Source organism: Ranitomeya imitator, chromosome 2 (assembly GCF_032444005.1).
Source record: "Ranitomeya imitator isolate aRanImi1 chromosome 2, aRanImi1.pri, whole genome shotgun sequence".
NCBI lineage: Eukaryota > Metazoa > Chordata > Amphibia > Anura > Dendrobatidae > Ranitomeya > Ranitomeya imitator.
The window spans coordinates 32,145,198-32,170,802 of record NC_091283.1 but is presented as its reverse complement, the minus strand read 5'-3'; the positions used below and the strand labels follow the sequence as shown (position 1 = coordinate 32,170,802).

General features: G+C 54.0%; 1 protein-coding gene across 2 annotated transcripts; it reads left to right on the top strand.

Moving 5' to 3' along the window:
- Nucleotides 1–678: 678 nt before the first annotated feature.
- Nucleotides 679–25,114, top strand: PRRC2A (proline rich coiled-coil 2A). Of its 2 annotated transcripts, none has more exons than XM_069746417.1 (31): nucleotides 679–817; nucleotides 6,833–6,970; nucleotides 7,039–7,216; nucleotides 8,385–8,484; nucleotides 8,675–8,747; nucleotides 8,985–9,128; nucleotides 9,216–9,400; nucleotides 9,518–9,597; nucleotides 9,721–9,860; nucleotides 10,250–10,334; nucleotides 10,422–10,644; nucleotides 10,750–11,026; nucleotides 11,122–11,351; nucleotides 11,549–11,852; nucleotides 11,958–14,088; nucleotides 14,174–14,391; nucleotides 14,837–14,937; nucleotides 15,074–15,179; nucleotides 15,613–15,698; nucleotides 15,782–15,937; nucleotides 16,015–16,137; nucleotides 16,222–16,296; nucleotides 17,014–17,137; nucleotides 17,300–17,340; nucleotides 17,422–17,489; nucleotides 17,632–17,860; nucleotides 20,252–20,347; nucleotides 20,752–20,913; nucleotides 21,143–21,219; nucleotides 22,068–22,131; nucleotides 24,747–25,114. In XM_069746417.1, exons 2-31 carry the CDS (start codon nucleotides 6,859–6,861, stop codon nucleotides 24,870–24,872), a joined length of 6,114 nt encoding a protein of 2,037 aa, XP_069602518.1. In that variant the 5' UTR covers nucleotides 679–817; nucleotides 6,833–6,858; the 3' UTR covers nucleotides 24,873–25,114. The 2 variants fall into 2 exon arrangements, with proteins under 2 accessions (XP_069602518.1, XP_069602517.1); XM_069746416.1 differs by having other exon boundaries at nucleotides 10,419–10,644.
- The last annotated feature ends 491 nt before the right edge of the window (nucleotides 25,115–25,605 follow it).

Below are 25,605 nucleotides of genomic sequence, written 5' to 3'. Positions count from 1 at the left end.
CTGTAACCATCAAGTATCTGAGCCAACACTGTAACCATCAAGCATCTGAGCCAACACTGTAACTAACAAGTATCTGAGCCAACACTGTGACCATCAAGTATCTGAGCCAACGCTGTAACCATCAAGCATCTGAGCCAATGCTGTAACCAACAAATAACAGGGAGCAATAGACTGAGAACCTAGGACAGAAGACGCGACCTGCGATGGTTCCAACCCTGGAGATTTGTTGCCGCTCAGTTAAAATAAAATTTCAGTCAGTAATTGTACCAGACCTCCTGATAAGAGGTTCTGCAGCAGCTGAGGCCACGCTAAGCACCACACCATAGAAACAGGAGGTCCCTGCACATCTCAGATGCTCTGCCCATACTCCAGCTGCTCTACAGTACTTGCGGACATACAAACATGGCCGAACCAGCATCACCACAGACAAGGATCATTTGCGTTCCAGCCCTCTGTGTGAGCAGTAACACGTTTAATGACAACAATAATGTTGATTGGTCGAGAAGAGCTTAGCTGCCGTGTAATTGGCTGACGAGTAATATACGCTCTAGACCTGCCTTTGGTTTTTGACCAATCACCGCTAAGTGTTGCTCAAATCCCGCCCACGACCAATCAGAGGCCGTGGAAAGCATGTGACGTCGCACCCAACGGTCTGCGGGCCTCCTTCCTCCATCTTGTCATTAGTCCCCCTCCCCCATCGAGCTACAAGGCAAACAGGGGGGGAAAAGACAATCCGCCGCCATCCTCCTCCCGGCTGCCGGTCCCCATCCCGAACACCCGCTCATCGGAACCCCCTCACCCGGCGCGCCGAGCCCAGGTGGGTATGGGGTCCGGGGCAGTGGCCGCGGCGGCCTCCGGCAGGGCCAGGGCTGCTGTTTGTGGTCGTATGAGACGTAGTGTCGCCATTTTGTTTTCCGCCCGTCACCTGCATCCTTGTCCCGGCTCCCTGACCTCCCCATCATCTCCATCACTGGTACCCGGCCATTTCCTGCCATGGTGACGCCCCCCCCCCGGTCACTGACGAGTAACGGCAGCGGCTCGCTTTACGGCACGCTGCTGAATTTCCCCTGATTTCTTCCTCCATGTTGATTCTCTGGTGGCCGCCAGTTGTGCGCTATTGTCTCTGGTAGCAGCCAGCGCTGTGTCCTCAGCGGCGCAGCCATTCCTGGCTCTCCTCTGTGATTTCAGCTGAGAACAGTCATCCCTCTATTGCTCCTCCTGGAAATGCGTCCATGGTGTCACCACTCTGATTGGCCGGCATCAGAGACACGCCTCCTTGAAAGGGCTGCCACCGCCCCGTTGTATGCATTTCCAGGAGGAATAACGGGAGGGTCACCGGAATCCTGAGAACTGGGGGATTTATCATGAAGGGAGATGCTCGCTGTAAGCAGAGGTGCCCCCGTAATAAAGGCCTGAGGTTCCCATGAAATGTGTTGTGGCGTCTGGATTACGCTGCATGGTGTCGTTCCTCTGTTATTCCTCCGGGAAATGTCAAATATCAGCTTTATAAAGGGATTGGTAACGCCCAGCTGTCACATTTCCTGGTGAAGCTATAGAAGAATGGTGCAATGCAGCTCTCAGGGCCTACGAGTGTCTAGTCAAATCTCAGAGGAGCGACCAGGCTTCATTGTATGGGGGCATCGGTGGGTGATTCGGGGGACTGAACAGTGGAGGGAGGAGGAGTGAGAGGTGATGCCTGTCGTGCCCACCTGCCCCACTCACTCGCCCTAACCTCCCCCTCCCCGCTCATCTGCCCTAACCCCCCCCCCCCCCCCCCCTGCTCATCTGCCCTAACCCCACCCCCTCAGGCTCATCTAACCTGCAGTCACCGCTCGCTGTACTGTGCTCACCCCGGGACTGTGATTGACAGGTGGTCCTGCAGTCACCGCTCGCTGTACTGTGCCCATCCCGGGACTGTGATTGACAGGTGGTCCTGCAGTCACCGCTCGCTGTACTGTGCCCATCCCGGGACTGTGATTGACAGGTGGTCCTGCAGTCACCGCTCGCTGTACTGTGCCCATCCCAGGACTGTGATTGACAGGTGGTCCTGCAGTCACTGCTCGCTGTACTGTGCCCATCCCGGGACTGTGATTGACAGGTGGTCCTGCAGTCACCGCTCGCTGTACTGTGCCCATCCCAGGACTGTGATTGACAGGTGGTCCTGCAGTCACCGCTCGCTGTACTGTGCCCATCCCGGGACTGTGATTGACAGGTGGTCCTGCAGTCACCGCTCGCTGTACTGTGCCCATCCCGGGACTGTGATTGACAGGTGGTCCTGCAGTCACCGCTCGCTGTACTGTGCCCATCCCGGGACTGTGATTGACAGGTGGTCCTGCAGTCACCGCTCGCTGTACTGTGCCCATCCCGGGACTGTGATTGACAGGTGGTCCTGCAGTCACCGCTCGCTTTACTGTGCCCACCCCGGGACTGTGATTGACAGGTGGTCCTGCAGTTACTGCTCGCTGTACTGTGCCCATCCCGGGACTGTGATTGACAGGTGGTCCGGCAGTCACTGCTCGCTGTACTGTGCCCATCCCGGGACTGTGATTGACAGGTGGTCCTGCAGTCACTGCTCGCTGTACTGTGCCCATCCCGGGACTGTGATTGACAGGTGGTCCTGCAGTCACCGCTCGCTTTACTGTGCCCATCCCGGGACTGTGATTGACAGGTGGTCCTGCAGTCACCGCTCGCTGTACTGTGCCCACCCCGGGACTGTGATTGACAGGTGGTCCTGCAGTCACCGCTCGCTTTACTGTGCCCATCCCGGGACTGTGATTGACAGGTGGTCCTACAGTCACCGCTCGCTGTACTGTGCTCACCCCGGGACTGTGATTGACAGGTGGTCCTGCAGTCACCGCTCGCTGTACTGCGCTCACCCCGGGACTGTGATTGACAGGTGGTCCGGCAGTCACCGTTCGCTGTACTGTGCCCACCCCGGGACTGTGATTGACAGGTGGTCCTGCAGTCACCGCTCGCTTTACTGTGCCCATCCCGGGACTGTGATTGACAGGTGGTCCTGCAGTCACCGCTCGCTGTACTGTGCCCATCCCGGGACTGTGATTGACAGGTGGTCCGGCAGTCACCGTTCGCTGTACTGTGCCCACCCCGGGACTGTGATTGACAGGTGGTCCTGCAGTCACCGCTCGCTTTACTGTGCCCATCCCGGGACTGTGATTGACAGGTGGTCCTGCAGTCACCGCTCGCTTTACTGTGCCCATCCCGGGACTGTGATTGACAGGTGGTCCTACAGTCACCCCTCGCTGTACTGTGCCCACCTCGGGACTGTGATTGACAGGTGGTCCTGCAGTCACTGCTCGCTGTACTGTGCTCACCCCGGGACTGTGATTGACAGGCGGTCCTGCAGTCACCGCTCGCTGTACTGTGCTCACCCCGGGACTGTGATTGACAGGTGGTCCGGCAGTCACCGCTCGCTGTACTGTGCTCACCCCGGGACTGTGATTGACAGGTGGTCCGGCAGTCACCGTTCGCTGTACTGTGCCCACCCCGGGACTGTGATTGACAGGTGGTCCTGCAGTCACCGCTCGCTTTACTGTGCCCATCCCGGGACTGTGATTGACAGGTGGTCCTGCAGTCACCGCTCGCTTTACTGTGCCCATCCCGGGACTGTGATTGACAGGTGGTCCTGCAGTCACTGCTCGCTGTACTGTGCTCACCCCGGGACTGTGATTGACAGGCGGTCCTGCAGTCACCGCTCGCTGTACTGTGCCCATCCCGGGACTGTGATTGACAGGTGGTCCTGCAGTTACTGCTCGCTGTACTGTGCCCACCCCGGGACTGTGATTGACAGGTGGTCCTGCAGTCACCGCTCGCTTTACTGTGCCCATCCCGGGACTGTGATTGACAGGTGGTCCTGCAGTCACTGCTCGCTGTACTGTGCTCACCCCGGGACTGTGATTGACAGGTGGTCCTGCAGTCACCGCTCGCTTTACTGTGCCCATCCCGGGACTGTGATTGACAGGTGGTCCTGCAGTCACTGCTCGCTGTACTGTGCTCACCCCGGGACTGTGATTGACAGGTGGTCCTGCAGTCACCGCTCGCTTTACTGTGCCCATCCCGGGACTGTGATTGACAGGTGGTCCTGCAGTCACCGCTCGCTGTACTGTGCCCATCCCGGGACTGTGATTGACAGGTGGTCCTGCAGTTACTGCTCGCTGTACTGTGCCCACCCCGGGACTGTGATTGACAGGTGGTCCTGCAGTCACCGCTCGCTTTACTGTGCCCATCCCGGGACTGTGATTGACAGGTGGTCCTGCAGTCACTGCTCGCTGTACTGTGCTCACCCCGGGACTGTGATTGACAGGTGGTCCTGCAGTCACCGCTCGCTTTACTGTGCCCATCCCGGGACTGTGATTGACAGGTGGTCCTGCAGTCACCGCTCGCTGTACTGTGCCCATCCCGGGACTGTGATTGACAGGTGGTCCTGCAGTTACTGCTCGCTGTACTGTGCCCACCCCGGGACTGTGATTGACAGGTGGTCCTGCAGTCACCCCTCGCTGTACTGTGCTCACCCCGGGACTGTGATTGACAGGTGGTCCTGCAGTCACCGCTCGCTGTACTGTGCCCATCCCGGGACTGTGATTGACAGGTGGTCCTGCAGTTACTGCTCGCTGTACTGTGCCCACCCCGGGACTGTGATTGACAGGTGGTCCTGCAGTCACCGCTCGCTTTACTGTGCCCATCCCGGGACTGTGATTGACAGGTGGTCCTGCAGTCACTGCTCGCTGTACTGTGCTCACCCCGGGACTGTGATTGACAGGTGGTCCTGCAGTCACCGCTCGCTTTACTGTGCCCATCCCGGGACTGTGATTGACAGGTGGTCCTGCAGTCACCGCTCGCTGTACTGTGCCCATCCCGGGACTGTGATTGACAGGTGGTCCTGCAGTTACTGCTCGCTGTACTGTGCCCACCCCGGGACTGTGATTGACAGGTGGTCCTGCAGTCACCCCTCGCTGTACTGTGCTCACCCCGGGACTGTGATTGACAGGTGGTCCTGCAGTCACCGCTCGCTGTACTGTGCCCATCCCGGGACTGTGATTGACAGGTGGTCCTGCAGTCACCGCTCGCTTTACTGTGCCCATCCCGGGACTGTGATTGACAGGTGGTCCTGCAGTCACTGCTCGCTGTACTGTGCTCACCCCGGGACTGTGATTGACAGGTGGTCCTGCAGTCACCGCTCGCTTTACTGTGCCCATCCCGGGACTGTGATTGACAGGTGGTCCTGCAGTCACCGCTCGCTGTACTGTGCCCATCCCGGGACTGTGATTGACAGGTGGTCCTGCAGTTACTGCTCGCTGTACTGTGCCCACCCCGGGACTGTGATTGACAGGTGGTCCTGCAGTCACCCCTCGCTGTACTGTGCTCACCCCGGGACTGTGATTGACAGGTGGTCCTGCAGTCACCGCTCGCTGTACTGTGCCCATCCCGGGACTGTGATTGACAGGTGGTCCTGCAGTCACTGCTCGCTGTACTGTGCTCACCCCGGGACTGTGATTGACAGGTGGTCCTGCAGTCACTGCTCGCTGTACTGTGCCCATCCCGGGACTGTGATTGACAGGTGGTCCTGCAGTCACCGCTCGCTTTACTGTGCCCATCCCGGGACTGTGATTGACAGGCGGTCCTGCAGTCACCCCTCGCTGTACTGTGCTCACCCCGGGACTGTGATTGACAGGTGGTCCTGCAGTCACTGCTCGCTGTACTGTGCCCATCCCGGGACTGTGATTGACAGGTGGTCCTGCAGTCACCCCTCGCTGTACTGTGCCCACCCCGGGACTGTGATTGACAGGTGGTCCGGCAGTCACCGCTCGCTGTACTGTGCCCACCCCGGGACTGTGATTGACAGGCGGTCCTGCAGTCACCCCTCGCTGTACTGTGCCCACCCCGGGACTGTGATTGACAGGTGGTCCTGCAGTCACCCCTCGCTGTACTGTGCCCACCCCAGGACTGTGATGTTTTTTTCACCGCACTTTACTTTTTTTTTTCCTCCGTTTTTTTTCGCTATATTATCCAGTAAAGTGAACTGTGTCAATCAGACAAGTGGCCTCTGGGGAAAAAGAAAGTGTGGATACGGTGGTGGGGACGGTAAAATAAAGATGTCTGAAAGAAGAGGAGAGATGGAACCAGAAGCGCACAAAGTCCCCCGGGGTTAATGACGCAAGGGTCTCGCTCCGTCTCCAGACGTTTCTTGTTGGGAGACAGAATATTTATACAGTGTCAGTGAAATTCTATTAAGTTGGCATAAAAAAAAGCAAAACCTCCATGGGCGCCCCACAGGCGGCAGAAGCCAAGGCGGGCTAGGTGAGCTCTGCAGTACCTGCGATCGGCCACGGCCCGGTGTGTGGCGCTGTGCTGCTTCGTCTTGTGAATGCTTTTAGCTGAAAAAAAAAAAGGCTCATAAAGGGTAGAAAAAGACACGTCGGGGTAAGATCGGCGTCAGATTTATAGTGGTGTCGTGTCCACATTCCCTCACTGGTCCTCGAAGGCCCATGTGTGTGTGCGAGTGGCTACTAAGCGGCCAGTAGGCGGCACTACAGTTCCCAGCATGCCCTAACAGGAGTTGTAGTTGGTTGCAGGTCTCTGGCATGTCCGGCATCACCGTCCGATAACTGGGTAATTTCTGGGGTTATGTCTCTGGGCCCCCCAGATGTCTATACTGACACCCCGAGACTGAGGGGGCTGTGAACTGATACCCTGTAATGAAGCCGTCTCCGGCGGTGGTCTGCTGCCCCACAGACATGCCCACCACCGCTCCGGACCACTCCTGCCCATCGCACATTGCACCAGTGGTTTTAATCTGTTGGTTTTGCCCCTTCAGATCGTACTCAATGAGCTTCCCCCGCAATGTCCGAGCGGCCGGGGCAGACTGCAAAAGGGAAGGATGGCAAGAAGTACTCGTCCCTCAACCTGTTTGATACCTACAAGGGCAAGTCCTTAGAGGTGCAGAAACCAGCAGGTGAGGGCGCTCTGCCCGCCTCTTACTGGGGGCGACTGCTAGATCCTAACTCCGGCCTTTCTTCACAGTCACAGCCCGCCATGGCCTGCAAAGTCTCGGTAAAGTTGCCATTGCCAGGCGCATGCCCCCCCCAGCCAACCTACCAAGCCTGAAAGCGGAAAACAAAGGGAATGACCCAAACGTCTCACTAGTTCCCAAAGACGGATCAGGATGGGCAAGCAAGCAGGACACACCAGAGCCAAAGAGGTGAGGAAGCAGCTGTGACACTAGTGATTGGATATTAAGATAGACCTGACAAAGACTAGGGCAAAGTGCAGCAGCCCCATATAGCAGTGCTAGGAGGGCGTCTCCTACTCCTGCCATTATTACTCTGCCCGGGAGCTGCCTGCTTAGTGTAGACTGTTATCAATGGCGCTTTATCTGCAGCCGAGCGGTGGTGACGTCCAGCCTGCGTGCTGAGTGACGGTGACGTCCAGCCTGCGTGCCAAGCGGCGGTGACGTCCAGCCTGCGTGCTGAGTGGTGGTGACGTCCAGCCTGCGTGCTGAGTGGCGGTGACGTCCAGCCTGCGTGCTGAGTGGCGGTGACGTCCAGCCTGCGTGCTGAGTGGCGGTGACGTCCAGCCTGCGTGCTGAGTGGCGGTGACGTCCAGCCTGCGTGCTGAGTGGCGGTGACGTCCAGCCTGCGTGCTGAGTGGCGGTGACGTCCAGCCTGCGTGCTGAGTGGCGGTGACGTCCAGCCTGCGTGCTGAGTGGCGGTGACGTCCGGCCTGCGTGCTGAGTGGCGGTGACGTCCGGCCTGCGTGCTGAGTGGCGGTGACGTCCGGCCTGCGTGCTGAGTGGCGGTGACGTCCGGCCTGCGTGCTGAGTGGCGGTGACGTCCGGCCTGCGTGCTGAGCGGCGGTGACGTCCGGCCTGCGTGCTGAGCGGCGGTGACGTCCGGCCTGCGTGCTGAGCGGCGGTGACGTCCGGCCTGCGTGCTGAGCGGCGGTGACGTCCGGCCTGCGTGCTGAGCGGCGGTGACGTCCGGCCTGCGTGCTGAGCGGCGGTGACGTCCGGCCTGCGTGCTGAGCGGCGGTGACGTCCGGCCTGCGTGCTGAGCGGCGGTGACGTCCGGCCTGCGTGCTGAGCGGCGGTGACGTCCGGCCTGCGTGCGGAGCGGCGGTGACGTCCGGCCTGCGTGCGGAGCGGCGGTGACGTCCGGCCTGCGTGCGGAGCGGCGGTGACGTCCGGCCTGCGTGCGGAGCGGCGGTGACGTCCGGCCTGCGTGCCTGCCGAGCGGCGGTGACTCCATGCTTGCGGAGCGGCGACTCCCTGCCTGTGTGCAAAAACGGCGCTGAGGCCGTGCTTCTTGGCAGAGCAGCTGTAATACTCTGCGTCTCACTAATTCCTCGTCTTTCTTTCTGATCCCCCTCAGTACCGATGTCTCTCCAGCAGCGCAGCCGGAGTCGCAGCCACCGCTGGCTTCACAGACGCCTGCATCAAACCAGCCGAAGCGCCCCCCAGTTCCACAAGAGGTAACGCAGCAGCACTTGCCTGCCCCTGTGGTTGCAGTGCAGTCTCTGCTGCGGTGGTGTCACCTGGCCCTGCTGCAGTGCTCCGGTGACGTGGACGGGTGACACCTGTGCGTCTGACTGTACGGCAGCGTGTTGTGAACGTACGTAGTATTTGTCTCTCCCTGATGATTTCTCCCATTCTTCTCTCCAGCCCCCCCAACCAGCCGCCGCCGCGGTAAAGACCTGGGCACAGGCCAGCACCACACATGGAGCACAAGGAGATGGTAAGACCACAGCTGCTTTATTTTATTACATGTTAGAGGAAAAGTGTCAAAAATATGGAAACCTAGCACGATTTCCCAAAATTGAGAAAAGTGGACGCACGGACAGACAAGGATGCAAACTTATTAAGGGGGATAAGACTATAAATCTGACGACTCTGACTCGGGTGGATGTAAGCCGTGTCGCAGGTATAACTGTACCCCCCTTTTTTGTTGTTTCATATTTCCATCTACTGTTAGGTGGAAAGGCATCAAGCCGACTGTCACCATTCTCTCGAGAGGAATTTCCAACCCTGCAGGCGGCTGGGGACCCGGACAAAAGTGGGCACGACCAGAGCACCTCCGCTGTGTCGTATGGGCCCGGACCAAGCCTCCGCCCCCAGAGTAAGACCCCTGCTCCTCTGTAATGCCAGCGATGACATTTTTGCCACTTATACATTACTTACCAACAAAACTTTTCCTTTTTTTCAGATGTAACCAGCTGGAGGGACGGGGGTGCGAGAGGGGGGCTTGGTCCAGGCTCCCTGGACGGTGAGAGCCGCGAGCCTCCCTCTGAAGCGGCACACACCCCCAGCAGTGAGCCAGCCCTCCGTCCGGGGCTGCCTCCGCCTGCTCCCCAACAGTTCCCTCCATTTCGGGGGATGCTTACACCATTTGTGAGTATCTTGGGGTGTTGCGATGCTTCTGGTTTTTTCCTTTGCTCTGTAGCTGCAGATTTTCTTTAGTCTCACGTGACGTCCTGCCGTCTCCTAAGGTTTTGTGTTCTCTTCTAGATGTATCCCCCGTATTTGCCGTTCCCCCCTCCGTATGGGCCACAAGGAGCATTTCGTTTCCATGGCACGGAGGCTCCCAGGTAATTTCACCCTTTTTTTGTTGGGGGGGGGGGGGTTTATTTGTACGAAGGCTCGATGCTCTGATGAAGCTGCGATTCCACTCTTCGCATTTAAGCTTACAATAGTACTGCCCCCCAATATAGGTTCCCGCGTCTGGCTCCTCCACGCGCCTCCCAAAGTGCTCCTAGGATGCCCGAGCCTGTGAGTCGCCCGTCCATCCTGAAGCAAGATGATCTGAAAGAGTTTGATGAACTGGATCAAGAGGCCGATGATGGATGGGCAGGTGATTGCTTTTGTCTGTGGCTGCGGGGGGCTTCCTTGGTGATGACCACCTTCCATGTTTGCAGCAGTGTAGATACAATGTAATGGTAGATTACTTTCTGATCGGTGGGGGTTTGATCTCTGGGACCCTCACCAATCCTGAGGATAAAGGGACACGACGTCTCCGTCCCTTCACAGCTGCGTTCCGAGAACTGCGGCTCATCCTATACACTTGAACGGGGCACTCGAGCAGAAGAGAAAGCGGAGCGGGCGCAGCACTGAACCAGTGACTTTTTGGGCACCTCTGTGTGGTTTTGCATTGCTCTTTTTCTGCACAGTCCCTGCTCGTTTCTTCCACGACTCTTTTGTTTCGTCTCCAGTTCCAAAGTAATTGATTTTCTTTGCCCCCAGGAGCACACGAAGAGGTGGACTACACGGAAAAATTGCAGTTCAGTGATGACGAGGATGGGAAGGACACGGACAGCGAAGAAAAGAGGTCCACTAAATACTGCAGTAAATTGGCGGGTTTACATTTTACTTTACACTGTCTGAGGTTTCATCCATCCTTCTGTTCTATTAGCAGGGAGAATCAGATTCCCAGTACAGAGAAGCCGGCCCTTACTCAGAATGGAGCGGAGACCACCGAATCCAAGGCCTCTCCCACGGAAGAGAAGCCTCCGCAAGTCAAGGCAGCGTGGCCGGAGGCACCTCGTGCGTCAGAGCTCCCCCCGCAGGCCTCGGCTGCCAGCGTTACAGTGTCTCAGAGGGCACCAACCGCACTCCGGGGAGCTCCTCCCGAAAACAAGGTAAGGAGTGAGGTCCTGACTCGGACACTTCTAACCCCGGGACATGAAAAAATGGCGATACCAGACCAGGGCCATGTTTGGCTGCTAATACTTACCTGTGTGCAGGAAAAGCCAGCGGCACCTCCACCTGCACCTATGGAAGATGAGGACGAGGCCTGGCGTCAGCGCAGGAAGCAGTCATCCTCTGAAATCTCCCAAGCTGTGGAGCGAGCCAGGAGAAGACGAGAGGAGGAGGAGCGCAGGATGGAGGAGGAAAGAAGGGCGGCCTGTGCTGAGAAACTCAAACGTCTGGATATGAAGCACCGTGCCGCTCCGGAAGAGGTCGAACAACCGGCGGCTGGTACAAGGAGCGAGGGGACGGATCCTCCAGCCCATTCTCCTGGTATGATGGTGTCTGTGGTGGCGGTACACGCGGACACTGCTGTATGATTATAAATATATATATATGTCATGCAGCCTCATGTCTCATTCCTGTAGTGGTGGAACCGGCGCCACCTGCCGAAGCCCCCCCACAGCCCACCGCAGCGCCACCTCCAGATCCTCCTGAAGTTCCTCAGGTGAAAGGAGAGCCGAGCCCACCGCCCAGACCGGAGCCCAAACCTGAGCCCGTGCCCACTGTGAGCCGACCGCAAACTACAGGACCCTCTCAGGGAGGATATAGCAAGTTTCAGAAAAGTTTGCCTCCGCGCTTCCAGCGTCAGCAGCAGGTAAGATGTGAATGTAACGCTGATTTGGGCAGGAAGTGAGGATATATATATATATATATATATTAATAGTAATATATATATATATATATTAATAGTAATATATATATACATACATACATACATACATACATACATACATACATACATACATACATACATACATACATTTTTGTATAATTTCTTTTATTTGGCTATAGGAGCAGCTCATGAAGCAATGGCAACAGAACAGAGAGCCCACTCCGCCGTCCCCGGGTGGTCCACCACCTTCTCAGCCTCTGGGAGCATCCACAGCTCAGCCACCTCAGAAAGCTCTGTATGGCGGAGGATCCATGGGACGGACAACTCCGGTCCCTACCCCACAACCACCACCGAGCGCACTGCCTCCCCCTCACGTCAGCTATGATCCCCGCTGGATGATGGTACCCCCTTTCATCGATCCGCGCATCATGCAGGGGCGGCCCATGGATTACTACCCTCCTGCTGCCAATGTGCATCCCACAGGTGGGTCTGGCCAGCGTTGTTCTAAGCTTGTCCGTGCGTCGCTTATTCACATTTTAAAAATACTGTTCAACCTTTAGTTTCTCAATCTGTCTCTCTTCTGTTTAGGACTGATGTCCCGAGAGCGATCGGACAGCGGTGGTTCAGGGTCGGATGGATACGAGCGCCATGGAGCACTGATGAGGGAGCGGGGGACCCCTCCAGCAGACTCCAAACTCATCTGGGGTGGAGAGATGTACAACCCTCCGGAGGCTCGACCCATGGCATCTCCCCTGAGACCGAGCGCAGAAGAAGAGGAGCGCAGAAGTGAAACTCCGCCGGTTCGTTCTCACGCTCCGCAGCAGTCGCAGCCTGCACCTTACTTGGGCAACTTTACTGCTTACCAAGAAAACGCAGTTGGGCACCGATACCCTGTGGATGATCAGCGCTCGTGGCACCAGCAGCGTAACCATGCGGCCACCCAGCAGTCACATCCTCCTCCACCGATGGAGCAGAGGCGATCGGAGCCGGCTCCTTCTCAGCCTCCTCCTCCCTCCGCTCCTGCAGCACCACCTCGTCGGGCAGACGACGAACCCGTCTTACTCCGCAGAGAAGCAGCTGCCCCTCCAGCTCCTCCATCCCAACCAGACTCTGCTTCCAAAGTGGAAATCAATAGCGGACGGCACAAGGAGGACAGGAAAGGGATCGCCAAAGAGGAGACAAAGCCTGAAAGACAGAGTGGCAAGCATGAGTATCACAGACCCCCTCGTCGAGAGTCCAAGACTGAAACACGCTGGGGACCTAGGCCCGGAGGAGGAAGTCGGAGACAGGAGGAAGCCACATTTATGAGCGGCCCTCCATCTCAGACAGCTGGCCACCGACGCGCAGGTCCTATTAAGAGGAGCGTTAGAAAAGATGAATCTGCAGCCCGAGAGCAACAGGATGGAAAGACAAGTCAGACCCCAATAGTGGCCCCCGAACCCCCAAAGCCAAGACAGACGATCCATTCTAATAGAGAGGGAGAGCAGTCAGCAGGGTCTCCCTCTCGTAGAAGAAAGGAAACCATCATCAGCAATCCTCGGGGTTCTCCTGCTCTTGTCCCGTCATCTCGTGGCCGTGGCCGAGGAGAATACTTTGCCAGAGGACGAGGCTTTCGTGGGGCATACAGTGGGCGCGGACGAGGCGGCAGAGGTCGAAGTCGTGAGTTTCGCGGTGGATACAGGCAAGACGGCCCTTTCTATAGAGAGGAGGTGGACACTATAAGCAAGCCGGCTCCAAGCGCTGTCGAACGAGAACGTAACGCCAGTGAGACAAGAAGCGAGGGTTCGGAGTACGAAGAAGTTCCCAAAAGAAGGCGGCAGCGAGGCTCTGAGACCGGAAGTGAGACGGAGCCGGTCAATTCTGAAAAAGAGCCGGGAAAGAATGGACTTTCCTTACAGCAACTGCACACCGAGCACGCTACTATTCATCCCCGACACCTGGAGAAAGGCCGGGACTCTGGCAGAGGGGGTCGTATTTTCACACCCAGGGGTGTCCCTTCCAGAAGGGGAAGGGGAGGATCATCGAGTGTACCGGTGAACTGGAGTCCGCTCCCCAGGCAGCAGCCAGTTACTTCTCAAGGTCCAACTTCACAGCCTCCAACGCATCCGAACAAGCCTGAAAGGAAAAGTGAGAAGGTGGTAATGGCCTTGAGTCCACCAATGCCCCACGACGAGAGAGTGCCTCCGCCACCCAGAAGACGGCGCCACGGACGATCGCAGCAGCAGGACAAACCTCCGCGCTTCCGAAGACTGAAGCAGGAGAGAGAGAACGCTGCCCGAGCTGGAAATGGGTCTGGTCCCCCGCCGCCCCAGCAGCAAATAACAGCCATGCAGGATCAGCACCCTCGCCCTGCCCCGCCGGAGGAGGACCGCCCTGTACCCAGGCGAGGACACAAATCGCCTGAGCCTTGCAATGCCAACTCTGATCAGGCGAACGAAGAGTGGGAGACCGCATCGGAAAGCAGCGACTTCACCGAGAAAAAAGAAAAGGCCGATGCTCCTGTCCAAAATGGAGGATTAGTGGTCGGCCCGGCTGCTTCTACAGTAGGACGAGACCAAAGAAAAGATCTGTCAAAGAGAAGCTTCTCCAGCCAAAGGCCCGTCATGGAGAGGCAGAACCGCCGACCCATGCATCCTGGTGGTCCGAGAGTGGGGCGGGGTGGTGGTGGAGGTGGAAGGTCTGGAGAGAAAAGAAGCTGGCCGTCTCCGAGGAACAGAGGGTGAGTTCAGATCTCTCCGTCTGATTGTGATTGCCAGGAGAGCTCGGCTTTATCCCATTTCTGTATGTATCTTTTATGATCCCAGGGGCAGGATCAACGACGACCGTCCTCCATCGTCTGTCCATCTCTCTCATCCACCTCCCAACACGAGCACAGTTTATCGGGTGGACCACGTGATTCACAGCGACCCGGCCGGGATCCACCAGGCGCTCAGTGAACTCGGACAGCAAATACACGGCAAAGCAATAGCGGTGAAGCAAAACGTGGAACTTCCCAGTGGCCGGAGTCAGCCGAGGACGACAGGTCAGTGGGGCTTTTTATTACATCTGGTAGCAGTCGTGTAAAAGAAATCTGAGAACTCGTTTCATTGTTTGCTTATTGATTCCTTGGATATTGGCCGCTAAGACCCAGAGAGGCTTCCGAGGGTGCGAACCTGGTGAAAGTATTCAAGTGAAACTCTCCCTTGTATATTGCCATCCGGACGCCGACCCTCCTCTGCCTGATTGACAACAGAGACTCGCTCTGGTGTGTGATGCATCTGCAGGACAGAGGAGGAGGACATATTGGAGAATTCTCGCTGCTTCGGCCATAGACCCTGCAGCACCATGGATGAGTCCTGGGAACGAGCGCGCCAGTCACTGAGGAGTGGAGCAGAAGCTGCAGCTACCACCCCAGGGGCCAGCGTCCCCTAGTGATGGGCAATGATTGGCCGATGTGCTGTTATTAACCAGTTGTGTTCCCGTTGCAGATCCGATCCTCGACAGCTGCGCGGAATCTGTCGGTGAAAGTCTCGCAGTTCCACAAAAGCGAAACGTGCGGTGTCGACGGACACGGGAGACTTCACAGGAGGTATAAGGATGTGATGTGCAGTTGTCATCTTAAAGAGGCCGTCACAAAAAAAAAAAAAAAAATGAAATAATGGCCTACCTTTCACCAGCAGGTGACTTCAGTGACCATATTAAATTCATTCCCTTCTTGTTTGTAGGCTGTACTCCATGCAGGGATGTCCGTGTCTGCAAAGTCCTGGGCACAGCCCCTCACTCGTGGCCATCGATTAGAGTCACTCGGGATCTGGAATCGAGAGCAGAGCAGTAAGTTAATAGTATCGCACATGGCCGTTCACTAACGGGTTATCGCCTATCCATCGTTCTTTGTTGTCAGATTCCTACAGGTCCTAAAAAACAGTGCTCCAACTGCATCTGTAAGGACCACGAGATGGCCGTGCATGGTGCGGCCTCTCCTCCCATTGACTACAGTAATGTATTCGGTGGAGCGGACGAGCCATGGACAGTGATGGAGACTTGCACACGTGCTGCTTACACTCCAGTGGGGTATTTTAGAGCATTGGGACCCCCCAAAATAAAATAGCAATGCACGTGAATGGGGTTTCACAAAGTGCCAAAAAAGGCTTTCTTCGTCTTCTTTTGGAATCTTTGCCCTAAGTCTTTTCTTCTAATGTATTTTTATTTCCCATTGTCCCTTTTGGTTGTGTTCGTGTGGTGTCGCCATAAAACCTAACTTCAGATGACAGAGGAAAGCTCGGCGCTCCGTACCCCGTGGATTCCTGGATGGAGCCTCTGAACCCCTACGAGGACGCCATTAACACCGAGGCAAGTGGGATCGTGTCTTACTGTAGCGCTCGTCCATTGTGCCGGGCATTGCTGATACTTACTGCCCCGTCTCTGGATCCTAGATGAGCCATTCGGACAGCGGGGTGGATCTGAGCAGCGATTCCCAGCTGTCGTCCAGCAGTTGTAGTCAGCGGAGTTCCCCGGACGGAGGCTTGAAGCCTGAAGGAAGCAAAAGATCTGGAAGGTCTGCAGGTCGACTGCCGCATGGTCGCTTTCCGGTAACCGAGACGTTCTGGGCATTTCTTTTCTCGGATGCTTTCTTCCTTTTATTTTTCTTATGTCACCTCTCGTACAGTTAGTAGGACTTCCTCCTGATCCAATTGGAATGGAAAGGGCCCAGAAGTCCTCATCCGAGTGTCCTGGTGTGTCCAGCACCCCTTCCTGTCTGTCATCGCCTCCTCCATCCCCCAGTGCTAAGGTAACATCTCGTGTACCATATAGCGTGCGGTAACCCTCGTCCGGGCACTGTCAGGTCTTTGCTAAACATTTGTTTTCTGTAAAGGAGCTGTGTGTCTCCACTGATGGCACCAAGCAGGGCAGAGATGCAGCGGGCACCGCGAGCCAGCACCCCTGCATGGTAAGTACCCCTGCATTGTAAGAGCACCCCTCGCATGGTGAGCCCCCCACATAGCTAGCACCACTCCTCTGCATGGCAAGCATGCCCGTCATAGCAAGCACCCCTGCATGGTGAGCAACCCGCATAGCGAGCACCCTCCCTCTGCATGGTCTCTGCACGGTAAGCATCCCCTGCATATCAGGCAACCCCCTGCATTGTAAGATCACCCCTCACATGGTGAATCCCCCCGCATAGCAAGCATCCCTCCTCTGCATGGTAAGCACCCCTGCATATCAAGCTTTCCCTCCCCCCCAAACCTTTGCATAGTAAGTACCTCCCACCACCACCTTCCCATGGTAAGCACCCCTGAATATTAAGCACCCCTGCATGGCAAATACCATGGACCTGCTGCGCTCGTGCTGTCTAAAGATGAAGAAAATCATTTGCCCTCCCCTGGTCCGGTTGTCATGGAGTAACAAACTTCCCTCGGCACTTACATGGCGGCATCCTGGATGCATAATGAGATTACAAGACCCCCGCGACATAACGTTGCATGAGACCCCCGTGACATTACGGCCAGGATGCCGCCATTCGCTTGTTTGAGTAAGCCCGAGTAGTAAAGTGGGCGCCGGACCAGGGGAGGGCTAATATTTTTGCTCATCTCTAGCGCTATCCTTTAACCATTTCATGTCGTACGTTGCTATTTCCTCCCTTTTTATATTCACTGTTAACTTTCAGACAGGCTCCTCACCACAGTCCTGGGATCCCCCTCCAACCTCAGCAGCTGTTGTCCCCCAGATGGACCCTCGACAGGTCACCGCATCACCTGCCCACCTGGAGGGGACGAGACCGCAAGTGCCAGGTACAAAACTAGCAGGACCTGATCTCCGGCAGATGAGTGACAGGTGGTTCGGCTCTCAGCTGGAGCCAGCGGCCAATCTACATGTGACGCGTCCCTTTTCTGACCGTGGAACAAACCTTCTGATTTATTTTGCTTATCTTCTTTCGCTTTGTATCTTTGCAGATGACAGAAGTCAGAGAGTGTATCCAAACCAATACTACCAGGTACCGCGCATTGATCGCACCACTGTTAGGACTGTTTAGTAAAATGGATGTATCATTTCCATTGCTTGTATTCTGTGTCAGGTGGATGTCCATGTCACGAGCACGGGCAGCGGGTACCGACCTGGGACCCCCTCTCTGCAGCCCTTCAGGTCAGACCCTTTCCTGAGCACACGGCTATGCCTTTCCTCTTTACTGTGCGTTTTTCCTTTTACTCCTCTTTATTCAGCTTTTATATCTGTTCCAGTCATATGTGACTGACCTGAGATCTACCTCTGTTCTTCTTCCTGACAGATCCCAGCCTCTGTACCTGCATGCGGCTCCATCGCCAGCCTCCACTCCTGCTCTGCTGCCGACATCTGCTCTGGTCTCTGGTATTGCCCTGAAAGGCCAGTACCTGGAGTTCAGTGACCTGAGCAAAGTACCCGCAGGCAGCCTCCTGTACCAGGCGCCGGCCTTCCTCTACAGCGGACATTACTGCCCAGCACAAGTCGGCACTGACCAGCAGCAGCACCTGGTTCAGGTATGCGCGAGACGATACGTTTTCACCCTTTGCTGGAATACTTGTCAGTGGCTTTCACAGTCCAATCATACATGAAGTATTACTCCCATAAAACTGCTAGTCACCAGCAATATTCTAGCAGTCTTGGTGTAACCTATGTAATATATACAGCAGTCTCAGTGTGTGCTATGTGATATATGTACACTTATGGTGTCTCCTATATGATGTATATACAGTCTCGGTGTCTCCTTTGTGGTGTATACAGCAATTTGTGTCTCCTATGTGATGTGTACAGTAATCTGTCTCTCCTATATGATGTGTATATACAGCAGTCTTCATGTTTCCTATATGATATACACAGCAGTTTCGGTGTTTCCTATATGATATACACTGCAGTCTCTGCGTCCTATGTGACATATATACAGCAGTCTCAGTGTTTCCTACGTGATGTGTATCCAGCAGTCTCGGAGTATCCTATTTGATGTATATATTCCAGCTCCGATGTCTCCTATGTGATGTATACAGCAGTTATGGTGTCTCCTATGTGATATGTATACAGCGCTCTTTGTGTCTCGTATGTGATGTGTATACAGCGCTCTGTGTCTCCTATGCGATTTGTATACAGAACTCCCTGTGTCTCTTTTATGTGATGTACAGGGGTTGGACCAAATAATGGAAACATCAACAAAAGTTAGTTTAATATGGTGTAGGTCCACCTTTTTGCGGCGATTACAGCCTCAATTCTCCGAGGTATGGATTCATACAAGGTGTGAATTGTTTCCAAAGGAATTTTAGCCCATTCTGCAGTTAAAACACCCTCCAGTTCTTTGAGCGATGATGGTGGCGGAAATTGACGTCTAACTTGAATCTCTAAAATCGACCATAAATGCTCAATAATGTTGAGGTCTGGGGATTGTGGGGGCCAGAAGAGATGCTCAACTTCATTAGAATGCTCCTCGTGCCATGCTTTAACGATTCTAGCTGTAAGAATTGGTGCATTATCATCCTGAAAGATGGCGTTCCCCCTCCGGGAACAGTGCTTGAACCATTGGATGCACTCAGCGGATCTCCACGAAATAGCACCCCAGATCATTACAGAACCTCCGCCATGTTTTACGGTTGGGAGAAGGCAGTCTGGATGGAATGCCTCTTTCGCCTGTCTTCAAACGTACACTCGGCCGGAGGTCGGAAATAGGGTAAACGATGATTTGTCTGAGAATATCACATGTTTCCACTGCTCGAGGGACCAACTCTGGAGGTTTCTCCACCACTCTAAACATTTGTCATGGAGAGCAGCGGTTTTCTAATTGCAGCTCTTCCGTGGAATCCAGATTTGTGAAGCTCCCGACGAACAGTTTTCGTGGAAACTGAGTTCTGTAGGTGTTTATTGAGCTCAGCAGTGATTTTCGGAGCGATCCTCTCTCACAATTCGCTTTAGAGTCCGACGGTCTCTCAGTCAACTTGGACTTTCGGCCGGATCTGTGCTTTGCTGCGGACATTTTTCCTTCTCTTTCAAACGCAGTCATTACTTTGGAGACAGTACCTCTTGGCACTTTCTGTTACACTAGCGCCTGCCATACGAGCACCAACAATTTGGCCTCTTTGAGAATCCGAGAGGTCTGCCATTGGTATCAGGTTCTCATCAATGTTCTTACAATTCAGCAAAACAAACAGTTAATTTACATACACATAACACAAATAATCAACTACAAAACATTACCGTATGTCACGGTTTGCATGTTTATCACATGTTCGAAGATTATGATGCCAAAACGTTAGGTGTTTCCAGTATTTGGTCCAACCCGTGCATATGCAGCAGTCTCAGTGTTCTTACGTGATGTGTATACAACAGTTTTGGAGTATCCTATTTGATGTATAGATTCCAGCCCCTTTCGTGATGTATACAGCGCTCTGTGTCTCCTTTGTGATGTGTATACAGCGTTCTCGGTGTCTGTGTGTTCCTTCTTGATGCCTTTTGGGCACTATCGGCAGGACCATTGTGGGGAGGAGGTAATAAATTATATGGATACACTTCCCTCTTTATATTAGTGCCAGGTAAATACGTGTGAGAAAAAAAGTGCAAGGAGCAGCCACCAATGTAGAGGGTTCGGTCACAGATTCATGTGAATGAACGTCATGGAATATATCTGACGTCATAGACTGATTCTTCTGTCACAAGATTGTCCACAATTACAAAAAACATGGCCGTCTTCTTCCAGAAACAGCACCACCACTGCCTGTGGTTATGTCTGGTACTGCAGCTCCCTTCCATTGAAGTCAATCATGATGACCTGCAATACCACACACAACCTGTGGACAGGTATGGTGCTGTGTGGCTTTTTTTTTGTTTTTCTTTTTTCTGAAGCCTAATTCTTATTTCTGGACAATCTGTAATCTGATCTTTGCTCTCAGGTCAGACAGGACATGGCGTCTGCATCTGATTACTATTCTGCTCCTCTACATCATGCCGGACAGAGCGGATACCTCACTACAGCTCCCACCCAGCAGGTGAGTGCACGGACACACTTGTCCAGCACTGTGCACACTCTTGTGTGCCTGTTTTCTTAAAAGAACACCCTATCGTTCTGTGTTTGCAGCTCCTATGCAGAATTCTGTATCGCCATGTGTGTAGTCTGAGCTTGCATTTGTACTCGATCAGTTTCCTACTTCTTGCTCATCTGTGACATGTATAGAATGTATGGACAGAAGTATGGCTCGGGATCTGACTACACGTGCATTGTGTAGTCTGTAACCATGGAGACACATGGGTTTACATCAGAGCTGCAGATACAAAATAGTCAGTTTTAAGCAAGATTTTTTTTTTACAAAGTTGCTTTATTTTCTATGCAGGATGACACCACAATGTTGTTCTGATGGACATCCCCTTTTAATATTTGGCCCTTCTTTGTCAGGTTCTCCTGTCAATGGTGGACGCCCCACTCCCAGTGATGGGATTCGGATCCTTGTCATCCGCGGCTCCGCAGACTTCGCTCGTCCCAATGGGCCAAGCACTGCAGCCCCTGCACCAGCTCTCCGCTGCGGGCCGAGCCCTGCCACACAACGTCAGAAATGAGGCAAGTAGTCCTAGAAAAATGGTCATCCCCACCCCCATCAGCGTGACCATGTATCACCTGGGGACCCATTTGTGGGTCTTATGTCAACACAATGCCTCCGCTGAAGCCCCTATGGACGGTGTCTGTGGCCCCTTTTGTTTTGATTGCCATTGCTTAGAGCTGCTGGACTTGAGACCCTCTTATACTAAAGTGGGGGATCACCTAAGACTCCCCTGATTTGTGTTTCCAGTACGCCACACATTCAGCCGATCTGAAGCACGACGACCCGAGGAGAAGTGGAGCCGGAGCGTTGGTGTCAGGAGGAAGGTAAGCGTGCGGAGAGCTGCGGAGGGAGCAAAATGGGCTCCTTGTTGTATCGAGTCTCCTCATCATGTCACGGCTCCTCATTGCATCGTAACTCCTCATTTTATCATGGCTCCTCGTTATGTCGCGGCTCTTCCTCGTTACGTTGCGGCTCTTCCTCGTTACGTCGCGGCTCTTCCTCGTTATGTTGCGGCTCTTCCTCGTTATGTCGCGGCTCTTCCTCGTTATGTTGCGGCTCTTCCTCGTTATGTCGCAGCTCTTCCTCGTTATGTTGCGGCTCTTCCTCGTTATGTCGCGGCTCTTCCTCGTTACGTCGCGGCTCTTCCTCGCTTAGTCGCGGCTCTTCCTCGTTACGTTGCGGCTCTTCCTTGTTACGTCGCGGCTCTTCCTCGTTATGTCGCGGCTCTTCTTCGTTATGTCGCGGCTCTTCCTCGTTATGTCGCGGCTCTTCCTCGTTATGTCGTGGCTCCTCAGGTTGCGGCTCCTCCTCGTTATGTTGCGGCTCTTCCTCGTTATGTCGCGGCTCTTCCTCGTTATGTTGCGACTCTTCCTCGTTATGTCGCAGCTCTTCCTCGTTATGTTGCGGCTCTTCCTCGTTATGTCGCGGCTCTTCCTCGTTACGTCGCGGCTCTTCCTCGCTTAGTCGCGGCTCTTCCTCATTATGTCGCGGCTCTTCCTCGTTATGTCGCGGTTCTTCCTCGTTATGTCGCGGCTCTTCCTCGTTATGTCGCGGCTCTTCCTCGTTATGTCGCGGCTCTTCCTCGTTATGTCGCGGCTCTTCCTCGTTATGTCGCGGCTCCTCACATTGTGGTTCCCCCTCGTATTTTGGCTCACACTGTTTTTGTGTTCAGGGCGAAACCTCCTCAATCAAGTTACGGAGCTGCCAGGACCCAGCGCTTCGAGGTTTATCAGCAGGTACGTCACCGGGGGCTCAGTCTGATTTTTAGCCCCAAATACCTGTGTTAAAGGAAAAAGTGTCTTACAAGGTTTTCTAAAAAAAAATATTGGGAAATTGAGGCTCAAACTGAATTTCTGGCAACAGCAGAAGGGAACAGATTGTGCTGCGAGAGGCGTCAGCCGGTCACTGTGTGATGTCGGTGAAGGGGTTGTCCACTATGAAGACAAGCCCTTCTTGGTCCCCATACAATAATGAAGGTTATACTCTCCTCCCGTGGCGGCGCTGTTCCCGCGGTGTCTGCACTTGCACTCCCAGGGCTCCCATGCTGTTGCGGTGCCAGGGCTGTGGAGTCGGTGTCGTGGGAATGTCGGAGGTTTGGCTTACCGACTCCACAGCCCTGGCCGGCGCCCAATCAGCTGTCTCCGCCTTTGGACAAATCAAGTATCGAAGAGGAAGTCCGGGCTGCATCTGATCTGTGACTTCCTCTTCCTGCTCAATTCGACAGGAGGCGGGGACAGTTACACCAGCGCTGATTGGGCGCCTAGGTCATGTGTCACAACAACCGCACAGGAGCCCCGGGAGATGCCACGGGAACAGAGTCAGCATGGGAGGCGAGTATAAGCCTTATTGTTATTATGGGATGTCAGGATACATACAGACACCTGGGGTCATACACTACGGATCACATTATGGGATGTCAGGATACATACAGGCACGTGGGGTCACACACACTGCGGATCACATTATGGGATGTCAGGATACATACAGACACCTGGGGTCACACACTACTGATCACATTATGGGATGTCAGGATACATACAGGCACGTGGGGTCATACACTACTGATCACATTATGGGATGTCAGGATACATACAGACACCTGGGGTCACACACTACTGATCACATTATGGGATTTCAGGATACGTACAGGCACCTGGGGTCACACACTACTGATCACATTATGGGATGTCAGGATACATACAGACACCTGGGGTCACACACACTGCGGATCACATTATGGGATGTCAGGATACATACAGACACGTGAGGTCACACACTACGGATCACATTATGGGATGTCAGGATACATACAGACACGTGAGGTCACACACTACGGATCACATTATGGGATGTCAGGATACATACAGACACGTGAGGTCACACACTACGGATCACATTATGGGATGTCAGGATATATACAGGCACCTGGGGTCACACACTGCTGATCACATTATGGGATGTCAGGATACATACAGACACCTGGGGTCACACACTACTGATCACATTATGGGATGTCAGGATACATACAGACACCTGGGGTCACACACTGCTGATCACATTATGGGATGTCGGGATACATACAGACAGGTGGGGTCATACACTACTGATCACATTATGGGATGTCAGGATACATACAGGCACGTGGGGTCATATACTACTGATCACATTATGGGATGTCAGGATACATACAGGCACGTGGGGTCACACACTACTGATCACATTATGGGATGTCAGGATACATACAGGCACCTGGGGTCACACACTACTGATCACATTATGGGATGTCAGGATACATACAGACAGGTGGGGTCACACACTACTGATCACATTATGGGATGTCAGGATACATACAGACAGGTGGGGTCACACACTACTGATCACATTATGGGATGTCGGGACACATACAGACACGTGGGGCCATACACTGCTGATCACATTATGGGATGTCAGGATACATACAGGCAACTGGGGTCACACACTACTGATCACATTATGGGATGTCAGGATACATACAGACAGGTGGGGTCACACACTACTGATCACATTATGGGATGTCGGGACACATACAGACACGTGGGGCCATACACTGCTGATCACATTATGGGATGTTAGGATACATACAGACATATGGGACAATGCGCTACTGATCACATTATGGGATGTGCCTGGGATTTTCGGAAGATGCTGCGTTCGGCCCTCGCTCGGTCTCTGATGATTGTGGTTTCCATTCACCGTTGATGATGATTTACACAGATACCAGGGTCTCCATCTTGAGTCTGTGGTTCCCTGAGCTCCGCTGGGATTTCGGTTCTCGTTATTTTATTGCATCTTCTAAGGCTCATTAATGTTAAAACTAGACAGCGAAACGTTAACCCATGACATGCTGCCGTAATCCTGGAAACTTCTTGTATTGGGGGACACAGGTCTTACTCAAAAAATTGCAGGGACGCTGTTATAAAAGCTGGAGTGTGTGAATCCATCCTTAGGCTGAGTTCACATTACGTTATAGGCGTCCGTTAGATGCGGCATAACGCGGTGTAACGTAGTCCGTTAACGCCGCCATTAAGTCCTATGTCGGATGCATCGCTAGCGCACGCCCACAATGGGCATCTGCTAGCGATGTGCCGTCATTGCGTGATGGACCCTGGCACGCGGGCTGCAGCGTTTCCGGGTCCGTCACCGCTACCGCTCTGCTAGCGCACTGACATAACGCAAGTGTCGATAACAGCAGCCCGTTAACATATGTGTTGAACGGGCTGCTGTTAACGCAATGTGAACCCGGCCTTAGTCCAGCAAGAGGGAATGTCCTAAAGGAACAAGACGCTTGTCAGCTGTTCTTGTGTTTTCTCAGGGGGTTAATCCGGACCCTTCACGCTGGACTCCAAGATCCTGGGACCGATCGCAGCCTCGAGATGTCGATTCCCAGAATACAAGACGTTCCTACAACGAGGGAAGCACAGCGTCTCGAAATCCCTGACCCGTCCTATTTATGAACAGCCCAGAACATGACCTGTCCAGTTCACCTCCCCTTCCCTAGATAATGAGGGGGAAATTGAGCAGCCGACAATTGTTGGCTAATTAACGATTCCTAGACTCAATTATTCCCCGTCTATGTTACAAAAAAATTATGTCCCTCCCATTGTTATGTTTTTTTCTCCACCTCAAACAACTTGTTTCGTTTTGCCCTTTTTCTGAAAAATAAAAGAGTATTTTCTCCCAGTGTGCGGCCAGTGTGATAAGGCAGCGGCAGAGATGTGTACTGGGGGGAGTGTGATCAGGCGTCATGGCAGATCCTGCACCGAAATCTACAGCTTCAACCGTACAGACGGGATTTCCACAGATTTGGCTTTACCTGTATTTGAGACCATTTTCCATGTTGATTTTTAGGCCTTTGTGGATTTGAGAAATCTTATAATTTCTCACCTGCTGATAGATCGCTGCTCCTATACTTCATCACTGCGGGATAGATCTCTGGTCCTATACTACATCACTACGGGATAGATCGCTGCTCCTATACTTCATCACTGCGGGATAGATCGCTGCTCCTATACTACATCACTACGGGATAGATCGCTGCTCCTATACTACATCACTGCGGGATAGATCGCTGCTCCTATACTACATCACTACGGGATAGATCGCTGCTCCTATACTTCATCACTGCGGGATAGATCGCTGCTCCTATACTACATCACTACGGGATAGATCGC

Excerpts from the sequence above, each read along its gene's own strand:
- PRRC2A (XM_069746416.1), top strand. The coding sequence starts at position 6,859 with ATGTCCGAGCGGCCGGGGCAGACTGCAAAAGGGAAGGATGGCAAGAAG. Across the intron at positions 9,861-10,249 it reads GGCCGATGATGGATGGGCAG|GAGCACACGAAGAGGTGGAC; the intron begins GTGATTGCTTTT and ends CTTTGCCCCCAG. Across the intron at positions 15,699-15,781 it reads AGGACGCCATTAACACCGAG|ATGAGCCATTCGGACAGCGG; the intron begins GCAAGTGGGATC and ends TCTGGATCCTAG.